At 43.5% G+C, this 23678-nt stretch overlaps 1 protein-coding gene across 2 annotated transcripts in view; it reads right to left on the bottom strand.

Annotated features, from left to right (window-relative positions):
* NUGGC (nuclear GTPase, germinal center associated) overlaps positions 1-23678 on the bottom strand; it is a 42782-nt gene that overhangs the window by 4527 nt on the left and 14577 nt on the right. The window contains exons 7-16 of one of the 2 annotated variants that reach the window (XM_090289039.1): positions 22546-22755; positions 16893-17068; positions 15503-15521; positions 14901-14990; positions 11671-11776; positions 10310-10443; positions 6040-6204; positions 2998-3155; positions 1373-1511; positions 318-426 (exon numbers count right to left, since the gene is read on the bottom strand). In XM_090289039.1, coding sequence (XP_090145165.1) covers positions 318-426; positions 1373-1511; positions 2998-3155; positions 6040-6204; positions 10310-10443; positions 11671-11776; positions 14901-14990; positions 15503-15521; positions 16893-17068; positions 22546-22755 — 1306 coding nt within the window. The remainder of the gene's footprint in view (positions 1-317; positions 427-1372; positions 1512-2997; positions 3156-6039; positions 6205-10309; positions 10444-11670; positions 11777-14900; positions 14991-15502; positions 15522-16892; positions 17069-22545; positions 22756-23678) is intronic. The other variant, XM_090289040.1, reaches the window with a different exon arrangement.

Below are 23678 nucleotides of genomic sequence, written 5' to 3'. Positions count from 1 at the left end.
ATGGATTTTACCGTTAAATTAGCTGCCATGGAGCATGGAGAAGAGAAACAAGATGTCTAGATAAAGGATGGACAGAAGGAACCAGAAACACACAGATTAAAATAGTTCATGATTTACCTCTCCCCAAACCCTTGCACTTACTTGATTATAATACGTCGGACCAAGGGAGTTATGAGGACTTAGAATGTGTTTGGACGAATACTTTGTGGAGGGGAGCAGCAGAAAGAGATGCTAAAGTAGCTGACAGGAAGAGGAAGCAGAAATGTTTTTTAAAAAAAAGAAAAGAAAGAAAGAACTGTTGCCCTCCAGAGTCCCACCTTCATAGCAGGGCTTCAGGTCGTTCTGAACAGAGGTGGTGAGAGATTCATAGATCCTCCTCTTCTTCCTGAGGATGTATCCCTCCAGGCCCCCTAGGATGGCGCTTATCTGAGAATCACATTAACAAAAGGTTGTTAGGTGCTGAAACAGGCCCTTTGTGTGTGCATTGGGGTGGGGGGTGTGGACAGGCTATTTCTCTTAGTGTTGCCATGTGATTTGGGCTGGGCCTGCTCTGTGGATGGAATATTTGTGTGTCCCTCCCACCCCCGCCCCCACATTCATATAGTGAAATCCTAATCCCCAGTGTGATAGCATCAGGTGGTGGCCCTGTGGGAGGTAAAGGGATCAGGAGGAGGGGGCTCTCATGGTTGGGATCATTCCCCTGTAGAAGAGGCCCTAGAGAGCTCCCTTGCCTCTCTGCCGAGTGAGATGGCAGGGAAAGACGGCCTTCTCTGAACTGGGAAGCAGGACCAGCCAGATACCAAATCTGCCTGCACCTTGACCTGGACTTCCAGCTCCAAAACCATGAGAAATAAATGTCTGTTGTTTACCAGCCCCCTAGTTTATAGTATTTTTTGATAGTAGCCCCAGTGGATTAAGACAGCCTAGAAGACAAAAGACTTGAGTACTTAAAACTAAAAACTGATCTGCAAAAATAGGACACTTCTTTACACCTCACTGCTTTGGCTAATACTTCATAATACTGGTAAAAATGATAGCGAGGTTAGTGAAAATGTTATAAACGGATTCAAAGTTTTGTACATCTAAGGAGTCTTTGAAGATTCATTCCTCCCGGGCACTGAGTGTTCTCAGCATTTACTGTCGGTGGCAGACGACCAGTGGAACAAAGCTGGCTGAGGTGTCCTGCACCTCCGTGACTGCTGCTCGCTCCCCATCCCACCATGCTGTGGACTTCATAGCCCCTGCTCTAAGATTCCCCACACCCTGAATACTGCAGGGGGAGAGGGCAGGAGAGACAGGGAGCGTCCAAAATCCTGTTGGGAAGAAAGCCTCTACCGACCTCACTGTGCTCTTCATGATATGAGAACCTTACCTCCTGGATCAGGAAACTTTTTTTGTAGTTATCATATTTCCAACCATTTCTTATCCCAATTTCTGTCATTCTCTCCTGGAGAGCGTGCTTAAAAGCATCTATGTGAGGCATCAGAGCTGACCCTGCAGGCATGCCAGTCCTACAGAAGAAAGCAACGGAAAATGTTGAGAGATGACAGTGGCTAGTGTGAGACTAAAACAAAGAGGAAACCAACTGGCATCCTTTTATTTATTTTTAAAAGAAGGGGACAAGATAGACAGTTATTACATCACTATAATGAGTGCCAGCCACTGTGCTGTGCCAGGCCGTTGACATCAAAACCTATGAAATCAGTGCAATGATGCCCATTCTACAGGTAAGAAAACTGAGGTCCAGAGGAGATGGCTGATGTGTTCAAGGCCACACAACTAGTAAGTGGTGGAGCCAGGCTTTAGACACTGATCTTTTTAACCTCAAAACTCCGTCTCCCCACTGCCAAGCTGTTTCCACTTGAAAGCATGGGACTTGAACTATACCTTCAGAGATGGAGAAGATTTAAGGAAATGAAAACAAGGAGGAGTTAGTAAATGAAGTTTCAGCACATCCCAGAAATAAGAAGCAACAGGTTCAAAGGAGAGGGTGTGGGCTTGAAATCCTAGCTCTTTCCTTATGAGCTGAGCGAATCTCAGTTTGTTCACTTATAAAAAGGCAGAACCCCCTCAGAGGGTTATTGGGAAGACGTGATAAAATAGTGCACCCAGAGTACTTAGCATGGTTCCTGGAACCCCTCAGTTGCTCTCTGCTCCCCTCCAGGTTGTCTAAAGCAGAGGGGCGACTCTGTGCCACAGCTCCGGAAGGGATTAGGAAGGCCAATGGGAGGCCAGTGGAATGCCCTGAATGCCATTCTAGGGAATTTGGAGTTTACTCTGCAGACTTGTAAACAGTGGGTGGGGTGGAGTGGGCATAGGTGGAATGGCATGATCCCAAGAGTTCAGTGGGAGGGAAGAGTGGGGAAGCGGGCAGTGAGTAAGAAGCAAGCAAAGGTAGAATGCCTCAAGCAGCAGCAGGTGGCAAACCCAGTGAAAAGCTAGAGGCAAAGGAGGGAGACTGGAGATAGGTTGGAAGATGAGGAGCTTCTGTTTCTGTTGATGGAGAAAAGGACTGGAGGCCAAGGCAGAATGCAAGGAGGGGGCACCAGGAAGGCACATGACCCCTTCCACGCAGTGGGTCAAAAACAAACACAGAGTCCTCAGTGAGTCACTTCTCTTTTTTGCATTCAGGGAACTTTATGAAGGCCATGTGTTTGCTTAACTCCACACTCTCCAACCAAAATACCCTATCCTGGGCTTAGATCCATAAGAAAATTTATCCTCTGCTTCATGTATGAGATATTTGAAAAATAATGGGAATCATAATATTAGTCTGAAAGCAACATCTCCATCTGCTCTCCAGGTCACCATGGGAAATTGTTAAGTAAACCAAACCAAGAAGGCTTTTGTGTTTTGCCAAAGAGTAAGCTTTCTTTCTCAAGTTGCAAGCTACTCTCTACATTTCCAAATGCAAAGTACAAATTCTTAAAGATGAGACTCTGGCCCAACATCCTGCAGATGTTTGTTTACAGAGGAACAAGATGAAAGATCCTTTACCTAAAAATCCCTCCAAAAACAGGATCGATTTGGTCATAGATGGGCTGAGCAATGGCTTCATTTAGATCTATTCTTGCGAGAGTCCTGGAGGCGTAGATGCCATTTTTGAGGCAAACAGCTTTCAGAGTCTGGTGAAAACCCTGGTTTCCTCTACTCCTCTAGATAAGTAAACAGTAAGTTAGTGGAGTTAGTAGGCTTTAACTAGAACATCACAGGATCAGAATTACATTGTCTTTGGCCAAAGGCTGTTCCCAAGAATCACAGTAGCACAACATACTCTTTCAACATCATTACTAAGCTAGACAGAGACGACAGCAGTTGTGCCTTAAGTCGGTGGGGTGCCCCTGTCCTGGGTTTCCAAAGCTCCCTGAGCTCACTTTGCTCACAACTCTTCTCGTACAGTTTTATATTTGTCTGTTTACCCTTTAGGCTCCTCTACTATTGATGTCAGGCCCAGTGTCCCCTCTAATACCTTGATGTTCTTGCCATCTGTTCAGGGGTAAGTAGTGCTTGACAAATATTTGTTGAATGAGCAGTGATTACATGAAAATGTGTTATGACCCTACTGGGAGTATCTGTTTCAGATTTTTGCAAGTACAGTTCCAATTTTTATACTTTTTGTTAAATATTTAAAGAAATGCAATTTGATTTGTGTATCCTTGTAATATTTTTTCCCAGGGAAATAAATTCACAAATCAGAGGCAAAAAATATTATGAAGCTAGAGCTATAAAGAGACATTGATAAATTTTGGCCAGATGGTGATCCTTAGTAAGAAGAATAAAAATACATTTGCACTGATCAAAATTTAAGTAGAGGGTCTTGGGATCATTATTCAATGATTTAAGGGGTTTTTTTTATTTGTTTGTTTTTTGTTTTTTTTTATTGATCTTTTGTTGTATTTATTCCAATCCCACTTATCTCCTCTAAAACTCCCCTCACCCCCTCAATTACCACACTGTTGTCCATGATATATATTTTAAGGAAATATCTTTCAAGTGAAGGCTAACATCATTCTATTTATCTATGTACCTATCAACCTATCTATCTACCTACCTACCTATCTCATTCTTCCCTTTTCACTTAATAATGGGAGCATTTCCTTAACCCATTGTAAATACTTTGCAAAATTCTTTCAATAACCACATAATACATCCTACAGACATATTACAACTCATTTTACTATTCTCTTATTAGACATTTAAGTTATTTTACTATGTTACATAAAAATATGATGTTAGCATATAAATGTTTGCCCAAATTTCTGATCACAAAGGAAAGTTGCTTATCACATAGAAACACCTTGGATATGTTTACATTCACAGAGAAAGAAGCCATTAAAATGCTAATGAGAAAGAGGACAACTCTGGAATGAAGACCTTGAGAAGGCCGGGAGCTGGCTAATAGGCTCCTTCCTTTTACAAGCAAATTGTCTCAAAGGAGTGGTCTCCAGCTCATGCCTTCCCCTTCTCAGCACCCACTTGCTCATTCCTTTTTGTGATCTGGGATCTTTTACCCTCGTATAGAAACAGTTCTCGCCAGGGTCACTTAGTTATTGCTATGAAACAAATTACCCCAAACTTAGTGGCTTAAAACTACAGTAACAGGTTGTGTGGGTCAGGAATTCAGACTGGAGTTGGCTGGTTCCTGTTCCACAGTTCACTTGGTGGCCAGGCTATGCGGCCAAGGCTGAAAGGCAGGGAAGTGCTGCCCAGAGAAAAGACCCGTGGGGGACTCAAGGTCCTAGGGACCAGATAACATGCACACCAGGCTCAAGTGGTACAGCGTTTACTCAGAGCAAGAGGAGAAAAAGTGTGCACAAGGTCCACCCAGCCCCTTGCAATACCTGGGTCTGCCGTGGCCAGAGGATCCACTCTACAGCTGGTGCTGGTGATGTAGCTGCATACAGCCCACTTTGTGTTGCAGTGGGAGAACCCAACCCCTCCCCACGGACCAGAAATACAGAAAACCGGGGGCTGGCTGAGGATCTTTGGTGCCTGCTCTAAGCAGAACAAAGGAATACACACTGAGCAGAAAACGGGGGGGGGGGGGGGGGGATATTCTCACACAAACCAGATAAACCCAGCACAGTCTGTGGGGGCTCTTTACCTCTTGGTAGGAAGTGTTCCAGCCCAAGGCCCATTCTCGTGTGGCCAAGCGCATGTCGGAAGACTGCATGTCCTAGATGGCCTTTCCCTGTGCTGGCCAGATCTGGCTCAGGGATTCTCCGGGAGGTTCTGTCAAGTGTCAGCTGGGGTGGGGGTCACCTGACTGGGGCTAGAGGATCTGCTTCCAAGGAGGATTGTCACAGGGCAGGGAAGGTGGTGCTGGCCGTTGGTGGGGGACCTTGGCCCATTCCACGTGGACTTCAATACAGGGAGGCTGACTTCCCACTGAGCAAGTGATCCAAGAGACCAGCATGGAAGCCTCACTGGCCCTTGATGACCTAGCCTCAGAAGTCACGTGCTGTCCTATCTGCAGCACTCTGCTGCCCACAGAGACCAGCTCTGTCTGATTCAGGAGGGCGAAGGCTCCATAACGGCATGACCACAGGAGGCGGGGCTTGCTAGTGCCATCTTGGAGCTGCCTATCAGAGTCACCAATGAAGACTCTCCAGAGCCACATCTAATTGCTTTTTCTTACCCCAATTTTCCTTAAACCCTCGGGAGTACCTGATAATCTCCTTAACAATGAATGTGTGACCCTTCTTGCTTGGTTTTCTTATTAGAAAATAAAAACTTAAGGTTTATAATAAAATAAGTATAAAAATAAGAAAATAAGCACTACACTATTTCCTTCTCCTACTGCCTCCCAGACTAATCTTTCTCTGCTCCCTCTCCTGGCTCCTCTTTATTCTGCTCCCTAAACGCAGCCTTTGTTTGAGGTTATGTCATATTATTAATGTCCTTCTCTCTACTCCTCAATACCTTTCACTCATACAGATCCCAGTGTCAATCTCTTGCAGGTGACCACCAACTCCTGATCTTGGGGGCCAGGCAGACCTCACCAGACATCACAGGTTTTTCCTGGAAAGTGTCACTCACCACTAGACATGCCCTGAGGATTCGTTGGTAGGAAGTCCTGGCGTTTCTGACCCCTTCGTGCAGAGGCTGTGCAATGTTGGCGAAGCACTGGTCAATGGCCTTCTCCAGCAGCTGTATTTTCTCTTCCACAAATCTCCGCAGGCCACTCACATGCAAGTGTTCGTTCTAGGGACAGGACCATAAGGAGCATGAGGCCACCCCCTCCCTAAAGACACTTTCTCCTCAAACTGTGCTTCCTTTAAACTTGATTTGGCCTAGCTAATCACCCACAGTTGACTTCGCCTTATTAACCCAATAAGGCGTCTCTTAAGCTTTATGGGATTGGAGGATAGAACAACTATATGCCTCCTGCAACTAACTTTAGGTGTACATTCCATCAGGCTATTTGGGGGAGTAGCTATCCCGATAAAAATCCTTGCTGCTAAAACAGATTTTTCCCAATGACATCTGAATCAACAAACAGTTAATGAGCTTTGACTGTGCACCAAGCAGTTTTTGAGGCTAGTGTTCCTGAGACTTTATTGCTCATACAGTTCACCAGGAGAACTTGTTCAAATCTGACAGCTTGGGATTCTACATTTCTAGCAAGCCCCTAGTGAGGCTGTTCTTCTTCTGGGCCCTGGACCATGCTTTGAATAACAAAGCTACAGGACGAAATATAAAGCCTTGATCCCTTCTTCAAAGGAGAATACAGTCCAGCCAGAAAGGAAACTATCTCTTAAAATAATAAAAGGAAGGGACCACCAGGAACAACCTTGGCCTTTAGATTCAAACTGGGAACTCTAATGTCTGTTTCCTGTGTGAGAACCTTGGGGTTCCTTAGCTAGGCACTTAAGGCCCTTCACAGCCAGGACTTAACCAGCTTCTCCAACACCATGGGCTCTATTTGCCTGAAATGTCCTCCCACGTACCTGCTCCTGAACTTGCTACCATCCCCCAAACATGCCATTCCCTTTGTGACTTCATGCCTTTTCACGTGCTCCTCCCACCTTCTCATCTCTCCAGACAAAGCTCAACACTGACTTCCGATGCCATGCCTTCCCTGACTCCCCCAGAGTTGGGGCTCTCTTTCCCATGTTCCTGTTGCGTTTTGTACATCTCTGCAGCACAGCACCCCTCCTGCTGTACTATGTCTCTCTCATTCCATGTCTCCTCCCCTGGACTAGGAACATACTGAAGGGACAGACTGTCATTCGTGTTTGTTTATTCCAAGGCGTGGCACAGAGAGTGCAGTTGTAAACGTTTATGGAGTGAGTGAGTGGCATGGAGAACGGGGGCAATGTAGGTTTATAAATTCTATTCCAAATCTGATGACAGAAATAGTTCTTGAACTGATGTAGGACCTTAACAGATGACTTAGCTTCTCTGGCTCTTTATTGCACTGTCTTTGAAGTAAATAAATGGGACTGAATGACCCTGAAAACAGCCTCAAACTCCTGCACTCTGTGAGTCTCCGAGTTGATGAGCGTTAGAGTTTAACCCCAGGCATTTTCATAGTTTCACAGGTAAGAATTCTATAAGCCATACTTGTATTTTTCCACAGTGTCCTCTAGATTCTTTTGAGTTTGTGGCTGATGGTCAAAATAAGAATGAAGTCATGACAAGAAAATCAATGGACAGGATTCTTACAAAGTCTCACTCACAACAAATCCATGTTGGGGGGAAAAAAAAACAAAAACAAGAAAAAACATGATAAGAAAGGAAAGGGCTGGAAATAAAAGAACAGTAAAAAAGAGGAGGGCTGACACCCACTTGGAATAAATGCAGGACTCACTGACATTGAGATGTCATAATCGACTTCCTATTGAGTCTTAAAAAATAACGATGAGAGCCCTGTTCACTTAAAATCACTAACTACCCAAACTCTCTCTTTCTTTTTTTTTTTTTCGTTTTAAGGCACAATCTTAAAACATGATCAATCACGTACAGTTTTTGGTCTGATATTTTTCAGAACACACAGGAACTTACTAAATGCTTGCCCTCCAACTTTCCATCAAAAAGCTGAGGCTGACACGAATCTCTGAGCCAAAGATATCGAAGAAAGCTGCTGGCAACTGCCTCAAAAAGGTTATCACAGAAGTGCCGACCAGCTGCCTCCCCCGTGTTTTCTGTGGCCTGGAGTCCAGCTGCAAGGATGGGACTGAGCCCCTGAGAGGGCGGCGCCTCTGTGGGCATCAGCAGAGAAGAGCGCGTGGGGCCAGCACCCCACATCTGATCGCAAATGCCCTGTTCTTGTGTTTGTAAAATAGAGCAGCCACACACAGCACCGCATCTGATTGGTGTTCCACCAGCACTTCCAAAAGCAAGCTTTTGCTGGGCAGAGAGGCAACTTTCACCCTAAAGAACTTCTTCAGGAAATTAGAAGGTTAAATCCTTCCCTAGTGTTTCAGAGGACAAAGTCAGATTAGAAAATCTCAGATTCCAAGAGGGTTTTTTATTTTCCCCTCACAGAAATAGACCAAAAGAAGGCATGGGAAATGTGATTTTTAAAGAAGACAGTGAATCTTTCTCTATAATTCATGTGTATATAGAATTTTTAAAATATAGACATTTGACCAAAACTGCATTGACCATCTACAGTTGGCATTGCTTACTTTTCACACTGAAGTCAGGTCTCTATTGTCTGCTTCTCCTTGCCACTTCTCAGGGCCATCCCAGGCTCACTACCCCACATTCTCAGGACCTTGAGCTCTCATAGAGTTCTACCGGTCCCCTTTCTCCACCCCTTTCCTGTTCGGCATGCCAGCAAGTGTGGAAATAAACAGCAACCAAGTGAGAACACCCAAAGCCTATTTACTCAGAGGTTGCTAGAGCAAAGCAGTCAGCCACCGTCACTTGCATTTGGCAGAGACTCAAAGGCCTGTGGTAGGGTGGCTTCAGGTATGCCCTGATCGCAGGCCATAGGCATGGGGTAGCTGCAGATGGGCTAACTAGAAGCAGGGATCCTGTGTGATTCAGCAGAGTGCCTATTTGGCTTTCTCTAGTTGGTCCTAAGTTGATTGCAGAGATAAAGATTAGGGAAACTCAGTTATTAACTAAGGTCTGGAAATTCGGGGCTCATTATGACAGAAGTTATCGTTTAGTTTCTTGGATTGCTACAGGAGCTAGCAGTCTGACCTCCTACAGGTCTAACCTCTGGCCTGCTGGCTTCCTGAGCTGTTTATTGTTGAAAAGGGGTTGGTTTCCTAAACAGGTGGCTACAGTCTGTGGGTCTGAATGTTTTCTTTATACAGTTGAACCTTGAACAATTCAGGAATTAGGGGACCTGACCCCTGTGCAGTTGAAAATCCATGTACAACTTTTGACTCTACTGAGCTACTAATGGCCTATATTGCTGACCCGAAGCCTTACTGATAACAAAAATAGTCAATTAGCACATATTTTGTATGTTATGTGTTTATATACTGTAGTCTTACAACAAAGTAAGCTGGAGAAAAAAATGTTATTAACGAACTCATAAGGAAAATACATTTATTATATGTATTCATTGAAAAAATTCATGTATAAGTAGACACGTGCAGTTCAAACCTGTGTTGTTCAAGGGTCAACTGTATATGATTATCTTTTCATCAGTCAGTCCCTCACAAGGAAGAAATGCAGTTGGGGATTGATTCCAGCCACAGATATTTCTCCAAAACTCCCTTAAGCCTCCACTTTTGCAGTTTATTCCTTGTATTTTAGGGTAAAACAACACCCACCAAAGAGATACATTTGTCTATTACTATGAGAAAAGTAATTTTAATTGGTCACGTAGAGACCCGCACTCTAACTGTGAAAGTAAATATTTAAAGTCTTTGCTGGAAGTCCCTCCCACTTGCCTTCCTCTCGCATCCTAGCGGCTGAGTTTGAGATTCTGACCACAGCAGGGCATGGCGGAAGTCCGCAGACAGAGGAAGACTTTTTGGATCATATGCCTACACATGCCTCTGCAGTAGAAGCAAGAATTGTCTGTATTCCACTAGATGTAAACAAGTCACTCCTGCCATTGCTAAACACATTCCATCTTATTTCCAGTCTCAGGAGAGGGGAATGTAGCCACTATTTTTGCATTTTCCTCTCAGTCCATTTGTCCTAGGTAAAATATTCTTTCTTTTCTTACTCAAATGTTACCACTTTAACCTCTAAGTATCCTTCCACCCTCTTTAGATTCTCTGAGCTTAGTATCTTCCTCTGACAACAAAAGTAAAAATATCCTAATTTCCAAACTTGGTAAAAGACAATGTTATGTCTTGGGTGGGAGGCAGAGAACACAGTCAAGTGGCGTCCATACCAGTAGGTTTTCTGGGCAGTTGAAACTGTCTGTGAGGAGCAACAGGCCAAAGGCTTCAGTCACATACTTGGTCACCATCCTTCTCTTCTTGTCCAACAGCCTTCTCCTGATGTATTCTCTTAACTTGGGGATTTCTGGGATTCACAGGCAGCAGAAACAACTTTATAAGACCAGAGTTCATAGTCAATAGAATTCATTGAAATGAACAGATCAGGATGGCAGTCTGAATGAACCACGGTTGAGCTCCTCTGTGGGCTGTGTGCCCACTGACCCAACCTTTCTGGGGACCTTTGCCCAGGTCCAGGATCCAGCAATGATGAATGGTAAATCAGCAATGATGACTATCAGTTTTTTAGCAGTATACAACAAACTATGTAGAAAAGTGCAAGCTGGTTTTAAAAAATTGGCACTTCTCTCAGGATGCGTAGTTACCTAAACAATGAAGCCAAAGGTGCTCACATTTTTAGAGTCTCAGTTCTTCAGTCCCCCTAGATTTTTCTATCTATATCAAATAACCCTTAATATCAAAATAGTTTCCACTTGCTGTAGGAAGGTATAAGAACCTCTGATGGAAATAGGAGTGGGGTGGGATTCCAGATGAGAAAATTATCTTAGCCCTAACCCCTTGTTAGTCAGAAGATTACAGCTGTCACCTTACTGTTCTTCATTATTCCTTTAAGTGGAAGCTTTTCTATACCATTCCTTGCATATGCCATGCTGATTTTTTTATATATCCTTGTTCACGCAGTCCCCCAATTTCTGGGAACATTTCACACCTTCTGCTCCTTAACTCATCCATGTCTAGTGAAATGCCTGCACTTTTAAGCCATTTTAACCTCAGACCAAAGTCAAGCTCAGATCCTGCTTGCTCACCAGTTTCCACGGAGAATTCCAGTCACTCTGCTCTCCAGGTTCTCTGAAGTTTGACTGTACTCACAGCACTATTGAACTAAGCTTTATTTTCCCTTTGACTTTTGCACACTGCTTAGTTTTAGCTCCTCATCAAGATGTTAAGTTGTATGAAGAAAGGGGCCACGTCTTCTGGTTTTTCCTCCCACAGACAAAGCAAAAATCGACTCTCAGGTAATTCTTCATATACCCATAGCTGATATCGTAAGTCAAATACTAACCCGATCACTGACCTTTATGAACTTGGTGGTAAGATTTGGATGACAGATGAATTGTGGTCTCAGGCACCACAACCATGCAGAGGAGAAAAATACAAATATCTTCACTAATAGGTATAGAAACTGTGGCAAGCTGGAAGTATGGACAAAAAGTTCTAGAGCGAAAAATTCAGAGTGCCAAGTTTAATCTTGAAAATTTTAGTGATTGAGAGTTTTGTTTTGTTTTTTAATTACCAGTTTCCTCTTCAGTGAGGAGAGCCTGTTGCCAGTACTCCTGGGCGCTGACCGTGTACACCAGATCTGAGACTCCCAGAGCCTTGGAATCCGCCGGCAGTTTCTTCTGAGGTAAGAGAGGCACACAAGGGACAGAATAACCCAACATGGCAAAGGAAACAGCACAGGCCTCAGGGGAGCCTTCAACAAATTCAGCTCATTCGCTTTCAGTTCTACAAGAGCCCCATAAGGAACAGACAACATTCTGTATGGCAGGTGTTCCCATGTGTCCACACCTCATCACGTTGGAAGTTGTTTAGAAATTGCTGCACAGAAATTATTCTCTTGGGAGTTCAAATGATAATTCTAAAAAGAAACGCATTGAGTAAATAGTTCAAAAATACACTTAAATGCTCAGAGGTGGGAAAGCAATAGGATCCTTTTTGGAAAAAGAAGCACAACCCAGGAAAAGGCAGGGATGCACTGGAGGCAGCTTGTACCAGCTCTGAGAGTCATGGACACAGCTCTTCCCAACTCTGTTTTCAGTGACACCATGTGGGTAGGTTTTAACTGGCAATGGTGGGAGTGGTTACACCATGGGAACTGGTGAATGCTACAGATCTGGCCTTTTTTTTTTTTTTTTTAGAGAGCTGATTGTTAAACATTTATCAGCACAATCCAACGCAACACTGAGAAAAGGTTCTATAAAAGTGCAAGTTTCTGAGCTGGGTGGTTAGTGAGTAATCATACACATTTAAATTTGAAGTGATGTTTAAACAAATGACAGTTTTAAATGCCAAGAAATTACAAATCAGGTGAGAAAAAAAATTTATGATTAGAAAAACATCATCACAGAGAAGTCATACTAGAGTTATGCATAAATATTGTTCCATAATCCTTCATTCATCTCACTTAAAAGACAAAAACCATAAAGAGTGTGTGTGTATGCATGGTTATTTGGGGGCGGTAGAAAACAGTGGAAGTTGTCACTTTTTCTGATGCAAAGATATAAGAGAGCTGCGTGAGTAGTCTCCTGGTATAGGAGCGAGCTCACGTCTCTGGCCAGTTGTAAACCCATGTAGTCAAGGTTGGACTACAGATCCTGGCTAGGCCTCCAAGAGCCCCACACACTTGAGGAGTAGCTGTGTGAGAGTAAAGGGCAGACACACAGGAGAAGTGTAGGTTTTCTTTAAAGGTGTCCTAAAGCAAAGGTAAAATCCTGCATAATAACCAGCTCAAATGACACATCTAAGAAAGTCAAAGCCCAGCTCTCTCTTATATGCCACATATAACTAGTCATCCAGACCTGCAGATCTGATCTCCCTAATATTTCTTGAATGTATCTCCTCTACTCTATTCCTATAGTGACAGCCCAGTTCAGACTCTCAACTAACTCTCCAAAATGGTCTTCAATGGACTCTCCCCACAACCTTCCATTCACCATACTGCTGAGAAAACTTAGTCTTTCTAAAATACATAGTACAGTTGACCCTTGAAGAACATGGCTTTGAACTGTGTGGGTTCATTTATATGTGGATTGTCTTCCAACTGACCTCAATTCAAACCTATGTCTTTCAAGGGTCATTGCCTCCCTTTGGGACTCTGTTTATGCAAAGGGCCAACTGTAATTACACACATATTATTTGACTGCATAGGAGGTCGGTACCCCTAACTCCCACATGTTCAAGGGCAACTGTGTTTCCAAATAGAGATCTGTAAATGTACTCTCCAGGATCTTAAATTTTTCTTAGAATATTTTTTCTTAACTTTCATTTTCTATAATTAAAAAATAAGCATGGACAGCTATATGAATGACTACTTTATAGCCAACCTCTGCCTCATATTTTTGTAATTAAAATTAAATGTGCTCCAAATGAAAGTATGCAGTACAGGTAAAGATTTCACAATAACTCAAACTGAAATAAAGTGGTTGGAGAATCCCGGCATCGCCTAACTGTCAGAGGCGTAGCTGTGCAGACCACAGAAGAACCTGTACTGTAATAGAGCCGCAGTCCCCCACAGGCTGTGGGATTGGTGCCCACACCCTATCTGTGTACTCACCAATTTGCCACATTACGAGCAATAAATATAGGTGTGAATTGTATATTGAAGCACTTTATGTTTCTGTTTCCAGAAACAATACAATTAAGTACTCATAAAATGCATGTTTCTTAATGCCACAAAAACAATTAAAGAGAATAAGAACAGCTTTACTGATTTATTGCCTCATTAAAACCAGCATTCAAGAATTGCTTGGTAGAAGACTTTGGCTTAAATATGAGGTCTGATTATTCTGAATTAGAAAAAAATAAAGCTTTGAAATTTTCAAGTCCACATTGTACTTCAGACATTTTCTGTTTGGATATAACTGAAGTTAAAATACAGAAAGCAATTAAATATCAAAATTGCCATATGTTTTTACTATTAAACCCAGCGCTAAAGATATAGTTTCAGCAAAACGATATCATCTACCACATTATACTAACTTTGATATATTGTACTACGTATGTTGTTTTGTATATATTTTATCTGAAAATCGGTTTCAGTTTTATAGTTGTATAAGACTATGATAATAAGGAGCTTTATGTTTGTACTTATTTCTGTGACAGACAATAAAAATAATTTAAGAAAACACTAAGAGTCCCAGAGAACAATTACTCAAACTTGAAAAACACGGCTCAGGCCTTATCTCCCAAAACCCCTTCACACACCTTCTGCGGAGCTATTCAAAACTATCTGCATCTATTCACCATACAGAACAGGCTTTTTCAATTATGTTCTTCCCTCCATCTCAAATGCTCTTTCTCCTACTTCTTCACCTTGCTAAAGATACTGGTTCTCTACCATTCTGCTCCAGAGGCTGCGAGTTTTCCCTGAACCCTCTACCCAGCACCACCTCCCCGACTGCATTCCCCTTCTGTACCCTTGTACCCCCTGCTGCGTTCCTCTGGCAGACTGTGTGGTGACCCTTGACTTTACCTGCACATGACCATATGCTCATTCAATTCTTCCAACAATCATTGGAGGTGGATGTGTTATTTCCCATTTTACAAATGAGAAAATGGAGGCTCAGCGAGATATACTAATTGGGCTAATGTCACAAAGTTATTCATCAGTAGGACTAAGTTAAGTCCAATTTGTCTCCTCCAAAACGTTTGCCCTTGCTACTACCCAAGACCAAAGAGACTTTGTTTCTCGAAATCTGAATGGCTGAAAAGCAGAAAAATACATAGGGAAATCTGTTAACTCACCTTTAGTTTTTCCTTGAGAATTCTACTCCTTTGTAGTTTTATCATTTCATTTCTTTCTAGAACAGCCTCTCGCTGACTTTGAATAGCTTGCTAGGTTGTGAAGGGAAATAAAGGCATGGCAAAGAGTATATCATTATCAAGAGTGATGAAGTGTAAGATGGATGTTTTATTGACAGATCTTCACTTCGCCCAGATAAATGTGCATGCATTCAAATTATATAATATTAATCATAAAAAGTATTATTTAAAAATAACTAGTCCAGCCCTGGCCAGGTAGCTCAATTGGTTGGAACATCATCCTAATATGCCAAGGTTGCAGGTTTGATCCCTGTTTAGGGCACATACAAGAATCAACCAATGAATGCACAGACAAGGAGAACAACAAATTGTTGTTTCTCTCTCCCTCCCTTCCTCCCTCCCTTTCTTTCTCTCCCTCCCTCCCAATCGAGAAATAAATTTTTAAAAATTTAAAAAAACTAGTCAGTGTTTATGTACAAATGCCTCAAGATGTTTACATTAAATGTGTACAATATTTTGGTATATCAATTATATCTCAGTAGAGCTTTAAAAATAAAAAATGAAAATAACTAATCCATACTTACATTTCCCACTTTCCTTTCCCTGAAATGAAATTAGAAAGTTGGAACAATTACTTGTCTCATTATGTGTCATGGCAGTCTTCTGAATTTCCCTGAAAGCAGCATATACTGTCATGACACCGATGCCTTTGCATTAGCTCTTTGGTCCAAGCGGTCTCTCCTCTGACACACCTCCAGTGTCCATTTGGAGAGTGTCTTTATTTCTCCATGTTTTGACATCAATGGAATTTTCTGTAACCTCGCCTCTGACCCAGTCAAAATGCAGCCCTCTCTCTCTCTCTCTGGCTTCCCATAGTACTTTGCTTGTCCCTCTCATCTGAACTTTAGCCCTCTTTTAAGACAGTGACCTTAGTCATAGAGCAACCTGCATCCTGAATTGGCAGCCCCACCACTGTGTTCAATAAACATCGAATAAATCAGAGTGACTTAGGTTGAGTTCTAGAGTTGGCATTGAAAAGAGAGAGCTTTGGGTATTTTTCTGTGGTAGGGGGTTAGGGTGGATGGGATCTACAGAGAAAAAGAATGAAGCTGAAACTCCAACCTAGACCATGCGAGCAAGAAGCTATGGGGAAAAGCCTTTACCTATTTCTTTACTGAGAAAGTTTTCCTTGCTTAGTAAATTCCTGGAGACACCAGACTCGGGTTTCAGTGGGTGTAGGGGAAATGGAAGAGGTGACATGTAAGGCAGTCTTGTTGCAGCAGTGAAGCATTGACAATGTTATATCTCCTGACCTTATGCCCCTGTATCCAGCCCCTGCTGATCCACTGTAGCTTTCAAAGTGTCCCCATGTGGAAGATAAGTTAGAGTCCTGCTAGGCAAAGGGCAGGGGGTGAGGTGGGGGCAGAGATCTACATGGAAATCAACATAAATTAACATCTACTAAGTTCTAAAATGCTTAGTTTTCATTGTGCTGTTGTTGTTTGTTGTTATAATATACCTCTGTAAGAATGCTTTTACTTTTGGCCCAAGTTCTAAACCTTTGTTCCAAATGGGTTTAAAATCTCAAGAGCAGACAAATCTGAAAACAGAATCTGACACTTCAAAGCTGCACTGTGCCACCGGGTATTCTAGAAAGTGCCTACTAGTTGTGGGCATCTGCATTTTCCACAATGGGGGCGATGCCGGACCATCACACGGCACAACCCCAGGAGGCGCAAACCTGTTGGGTGTTAAGTTAAGCAGCCAATCTGGAAGAGGAGCCCCAATGGTCAGATTCCTGAGCCAGTCTACTCAAGGGTCCTGATGTCCCAGGAAGTCACCTAGACTTCTCTTTCCACCCCTACAGTCACTTCCCTAAGTCCACAATGCCTGTCACATCCTGAGGTCAAAGCTCCGTCATTACTTAGTCAGGACCCACGGAGGAAAGCCCACATCCCTGCAAGCCCACAGTACCTTAGATATTCCGGCAGGTGGAGTTTGTCAGCCTTGGTGACCACCAGGGCCACATCCCTGCAGAAACCCCGTTGGCAGGCTTTGATGCTCTCATTCAGAAGGTCTTCATGGGCTCTCCCTCCAGAAACTCTTTCGATGTCACTGATCACCCAGATCACTGAGCATTTATCAATGGTCTGTAAAGCATGACCACAATGTGTCAAGAAAATAAATGGTGTCTTGGTCGTAGAGGACATGATTCCCTAATGTATCACTTATGTGCTCCGCGCTCTGCCCATCTCCTCTCCCCCCACCCGCCTCTCGCCACACCCCCACCACGCTCTCTGTGCTCCTCCAGCCACACTGAACCCCTTGCAGTTTCTCAGATGTAACTTGCTCTGCCACCTCTCAGGGCCTTTGTACTCGCCACCATCTCTGCTTGACCTCCACTTGCCCTTTGAGACTCCACTTGGCCACCTGAGGATGGATTGGCCAGCCGTCCTCTGCATCCTACAGCACCCGGACTTCCCTGCCATAGCACCACTCAGATAGGGTTGGCTCTCTGCACCTTCCTCCACCCAGACTGTGAGGTACCTGCTGGGCAGGGGCTGCACCACCCAGCTTGGAGCCCACATCAACTCAGGCACAGTATGTGGCCACATGGAGGTTTTCTAGATGTTTGTGGCATTAGCAATGGATAGAATTCAAGAAGTCAGATCTCAAGTACCAGATCCATCACAGGCTTGCTTTGCCTCAGTTGTCCTCTGGGGGAAATGACTGCTTTTTCCAGATCTAGTTCTGGTCACGAATCCACCCCACAACTGTCGTCACCAGGCATCATTTTGATGTTTGACTGTCCCTGCATATTCAGCACCCTGCCACCACGTGGCAGCAGGGAGCCAGGAACCACAGGATTCAAGTTGCCGAGGTCAATGACTATGAAATTTCGACTTATGATTCATAGCACAAATATTACCTTATAAAATAAGCAACATCCATGTGACATTTCTCTTACTGGATCGTTTCACTGTCTTATCTCTCCCTATAAATAGAAACTGGTCCAACGCAGGGATGAAGTTTATTTGTGGTTCCTCAGACAGCTCTTTGCACATAATGGTGTGACAGGTTTGTGACTTGCTAACTAAGTCATTATTTTGCTTTATGCCAGTGGTTCTTAACTAGTGATGATTTTTCTACCCCAGAGGACATTTGGCAATGCCTGGAGACATTTTTCAATTGTTATGACATGGGGAGGGAGCAACTAGAGGGTAGAGGCCAGGGATGCTGCTAAACATCCTACAGTGCCCAAGTCAGCCCCCACAAGAGAGAATTTTCTGCCCAAAATGTCAATAGTGCTAAGGCTGAGAAACCTTGATTTAGAACAGTGGGTTTCAAACTTGGTTTTAGCAGTGGAGCCTTTTTCAAATGGAATTTTATGAAAAATTCCAATTGTCAGACTTGATTTTTAAAAGTAGAACTGCTCTAGTTGATTTGGGGGTTGAGGGACTGGAGCCTCAACTCGCTCAGAGCCACCCCACCACCACCTTCCATCCATGAGTCTCTTAGTTTCATGTATCATTGTTTTAAAATCATCAGTCTCTAGAGTCAGACAAACTTGACTGTTTTGTAGAGAAGGCAATAGGCCCTGTGAGGTAAAGGACCAAGTAAGGACACACAACCATTGATCTGACTCTCTTCCCTGATTGGATGAACTCCCATTTAGGCAGAAAAAATAAAACAATTGCTCCCTTTGACTTCCAAAATTATGATCAACTTAGGGAAGCTTCAGGCTATTCAGTCAGGTTGTAGAAGGTCATAGAATATCAGGCTGTAGGTCCCTTTTCACCTTTGTATTGTGAAATTCAATAACAAAACAATAAAAACTCATTTAAAATGGAATCTGGAGGGTAGAAAAAAGAGCTCTCACACACATGTCACTCAACACACACTGCTGACCTCAACAAGAAATGACATGCCCTGTATCTCCAACAGGAAATGACATTACTACCACTGCAGAAAGAAGAAAAGATTCCTCCTTCCCCAGTAACAGCCCAGCCAATGGGAGGCTGCCATAACTCAGCCAATAGGAAAGTCACTATGCTTTGAACTTTCAATTTCCTCCAATGGACTCTCCCTTGACAACAGCCCCTCCCAAGTCCATAAAAGACCACCCCTCTCTTTTGTTTCTTTGGACTTCCACGTTGTTCACCATTAGATTGCATTCCCCCAAATACAATTCTTTATTGTTCTCAAATTAATCCATTTTGCTGGAGAAATATCTGGCTATTTGTTAAAGGTAAACAGTATTCCCCATGGTCCTGGTAAACTACAGGTACTTAATACATGTTTATCAACATGAGAAGAGGACTGCAATCATAAAGGTTGCAGTGATTAAATTTCAGGCCCTACACAATGCCCCTGACTGCCAGGATTGGGTAAAGCGAGAGTCGAAGACACAAAAAAAGCTTGTCTCTGAGACAAGAGTGACTGGACGTAGGAGTGGGTGGGATGGCACCCCTGCCACCCCCATCTCCCTCCCTCTCTGACTTGAGAATAGACCTCAGAGAGGTCAGGTGACATGCCTAGAGTCTCAGGACTTCTAGGTGGCAGAACAGGGAGGTCTGAATTCATAATTGTTTTAGTTTAGGGAAGGCCAAGCTGGCAGCTGGAGAGATGGGCAGGGGTGTTGGCTCTGCTCTCCTTGGAAAGAAGGAAGTCTTTAGTCTAAACTTCTTGTGAGAGGAGATCACAAAACCACAAGAATGCAGGGGAGCCCAGGCCAAGCAGAGCACGCTGGGAACCATTCCTTCGCTTCAGCTTGACCTCTGCAGAGTGGCTGTGCTGAGCCAGATCCGCTGGCTCCTCTGTTCTGAGTGGCCTTTGATAAGCTGCCCAGTGTATCTGAGCTGGCAGCAACCACGGCTCCATCCGGTGGGAGAGGCTGGCTGCCTCGCCTAGGCTGTCGCTCCCTGGGCCTGGCCTGGAACTAACCAAGGCCGGCAACTCTACTCAGGAGCTGAGACCCTGAAGAAACAAAGGCTCTCATGGCCAGCCCAGAGCTGACTGATCAGGGAGAAGGGGACTGCCTTCCTCTCAAGGAATTGTTAGGGGACATCCTGAGGGGGTGATAGATAAAGCCTCAGTTGGTTCAAATTCTCTGCTCTTTGGTTCAAATTCTGCCACTCAACAGCTGTGTGGTCCTGGGCAAAGGACTTCCCCTCTCTAAACCTTCATTTCTTCCTCTGTAAAATCAGAGCATAGGCTGATTATCTGTCAGCTGTCATCCTGGTCCTTTCGTCCTGATCTTGACCAGAAACCAGTCACAAAGCTCCCCAACCCCCAGTTCCCCAGCTGCTGCACTAGTCATGACTCATGATATGAGCCCTCCCCCACAGTCCCCTTCCAGCTCTGGTCCTGTGTCCCTTGTGTTCCCACCCTGTGCTCCTGAGCTCCTTCTGCCCAGAGATGCCCTTTCTTCCTCTATCACACACCCCAGTCCCTCTTGTCCTTTGAGCTTCCTCAGGAAGTGGGTATTAAAGCCCACCCCCAGCACTCCTGGGCTTGTCCTCTGTGCAGCTCCCTTCACCCCCACACCCTTTCCCTCCAGCCACCCAAGCAGACTCATCCTTCCCTGAGCACACTGCTCCCCAGCCCACTGGCTCTCTGGCCAGTGCTCAGCGGTCCCATTTCCAGCTGCCTTCTCTGCCTGGTAGAGGCTGAGCTTCAGAGTCCTCTCTGAATCCTTACCAGTTCCAAAATGAAATGATCAGTTAGTGCTCTCATTTTTAAGTGATACCATTTGTTAATTAATAGGACTAATTGATTCCTTTCTGGACCATAGGACTCCCAAGGACAAGGATTTTGTCTTTGTTCATCCAGAATCTACAACGAAGTTGAGTAGATGTTCAGTGGGTGTTTGTTAAAGAAATAAGAGTTCTGATTGGAGGTAATTTCTACTTTTTGGTGTTTACAGCACCTTGACCCTCTGTTACACGACTTTCTACCATGTATTTCGTCATCTGTATGTTTTTCCCTTCTGTTAGATTCTAAGCCCTCTGTGGGAAAGGTCTACTTCTCATTCAACACTTTTATTTTGCTTTTTACTTTTTAGTGTAAAGGTAAAATATACAAGCATGTTCATACAAAATATACAAGCAATACAGAGGTGTATGTAGTTAAGAGTGGTGGTAAACACAGAAATTATTGCTAACAGAAGGCAGGATCTTACTTTTGCTCTTTCTTTTTAAACATTACACACACACACACTCTATCTCTCTTATACACTTCTTAAAGGTCACACTCAGCCTCTTTTTATTCACTGCCATCTTGTCTGGGTTACAATCCCCAGTGTTATAATGGACAACTTACTTCACTGAGAATAGTACCTGGCACAAAGTGAAGGCTCAGTAAATGTCTGCTATTATTATTATTATCTATAATCTTTGCATCTTCACTGCTTAGTAGATTGTTATATGTTATGTATATTTGATGGATGAAAAGCAAATGAACAAAGAGATAAATTCTTAAAAATCTCAGCCTCTGGGTGCAGATCAAATTACTCTCATGTTTAACTCTGATGTAGACACATCTGGGGGTTTCTGGTCAGCTCAGACCCCATTTGTTGGGGGTTGAACCCCTACCTAAGATTTTGATTGAACAGGTGGACTTTCATTTCAACCACCACCAGCTAATTAGCCACAGCTAATTAGCCACAGCTAATTGCACTGGGACTGGATATTTAATCCAGAGAGAGCAACAATCAATCACATCTTTACTTCTTGGGAATTTAAAATAAAACACAGAGACTATAGTCAAGACAGTCATGGGCACATGGGTTAACTAATGTCATTTAGAGACAAGGTGGAGTCTAATGGCTAAGTGGAGAAATCTAAGAGAGAAGCAGGAGCCTGCAGAGAAATGCACAGAGAAACAGTCACAAGAGACCAAGCAGAGGATGAGAAAAATATAGCTGCTTCCATCCTGAGAGGTGGACCTGAGGCCAGGCTGGGTCTCAGGAGCTCCTTTGAGAGTCCTTTGATCAACTACATTTCACCTGGGATTGCTTTCTTGAGTTTCTGTTCCTAACAACCAAACACAGCGGCAGCCTCCTGGTTCCCTGCTGCCGGCTTCTCTGGTTTATACCCAGCTCTTGGCCTTCCTCTCCCGCTCTGACCTTATTTCCTCTGTTTACTCTTAGGCCACTCTCCTGCTGACCCATCTCCTATGCACATCCTTGTTCCAGCTACCAGGCCTACCTGGTGATTCCTGACTCTCCAGTTTCTCTGGCCACCCAAACCCTGCGGTTGCCCTGAGGCTCAGAACAAAGTGGAGGAATTTAACTCCAGTGAACTCATCCAATTCCTTAACCCTTTGAGTGCCAATATCGCTGTGAGCAACGTTGACAAATTTTCCCAAAAGTACCAGCGTCACTCCCAGTGACCCTTTTTTCGATGGCTATAAATGTATATAACAGTGGAATAATTCATATTTTATGTTTTGTTATCATTTTTTGTACCTCAGGTTATATATTGATATATTTTTCTTATGTTGATCCAAATTTCAGATTACGTATGGCACTCAAAGGGTTAAGCAGAAAGCAGAGAATTCTTTGTTGCTTTAGAAAGGGTGGAGGAATTGCGGGAAGAGAGAATGAAGCCTTGTGAAAGAGAATCACCTTTTTCCACATCTCATCCCTCTTGCTGTTGAAGTCACCCGTGCCGGGAATGTCCACCAGCACCACCCCTTCTGGAATCAGCTCTGATTTGGGAAGAGTCACTTCCACGTGCTTGACCAAAGGCCAGATATGTGACTCAGCTGATTCTCCATCCCAGTCCCTCCTCTTAGTCCGGATGTAGGGGTCCAGCTTGACAGACAGCTCTCCTGCCTGAGGAAGGAGGGAAAAGTCACAGGCGTCAATCATTCTCCCAACAGTTCCACCCTGGGTGAGCTGTGATTCCGGTTCATTGAAGGTACATTGAGTGATGGTAAGAAGCAGCCAGTCAACAGGGCCTAGATTCTGAGAACCAGAATGGACCTTACAGTTGAAGAAACTAGTCCATTAGAACAGGACTTCAGCAAAGTTATAGCTTCACTGGACGATTTTATCTCCTACATTCCATTTCAATTCTAAGAGTAATGTAATTAATGTGCACTTTTCTAAATTTTGGAGAGAGGATTCTTCTGGCATGGCTAATGTGAACATTTTAATTACTAGAGAGGCTCGTCGTCGGCAGCCTACAGAAAATCGATAGTGATGTGGTGATCATAATTTCCGAATTAAAAATTGGTCTGAATATGATCTTTAAAAGGTTTTTAAAATTTATCTTTCAAATACAAAAAATATCTTGACATGTAAGCATTCCCAGGATGCTCTAATGGTGGTAGGTGAGATGTGGAATTGTTCTCAGCCTATTGTTCCTACCTAAACATACCTTGGGACAAGGACACATTCATGCCAGCGACTATGTGTGGCAGCAAATTTCTACTGGGCTGCTTCAGGAGACAGAAGATTTGGGATGTATGGTGGTCATTGTTAATAAATATCTATAGACTGGTCCTAGAAGAAAGATAAGGAAGTGAATTCTTAAAAGAATTGAGGTTAAATCAGGGGATTGTTGCAGTCTGGCTAGGGCATGGTGGATTTCACCCATTCTAATCAAAAAACAAGAAATTGTGAAAGAAGAGATGTTAAAAGTTCTCTAAGATATTTTTTCTTTTTTTTTTAAATTTATTTTGTTCTATTACATTTATCCCAAGTTTTCTCCAGTTGTTCTCCACTGCCTCATAACATATTTTATTTAAAAAATA

Source organism: Furipterus horrens, unplaced genomic scaffold (genome assembly GCF_987537825.1).
Source record: "Furipterus horrens unplaced genomic scaffold, mFurHor1.1.pri manual_scaffold_10, whole genome shotgun sequence".
In the NCBI taxonomy this organism is placed as follows: domain Eukaryota; kingdom Metazoa; phylum Chordata; class Mammalia; order Chiroptera; family Furipteridae; genus Furipterus; species Furipterus horrens.
This window is presented reverse-complemented; position numbering and strand designations above follow the sequence as displayed.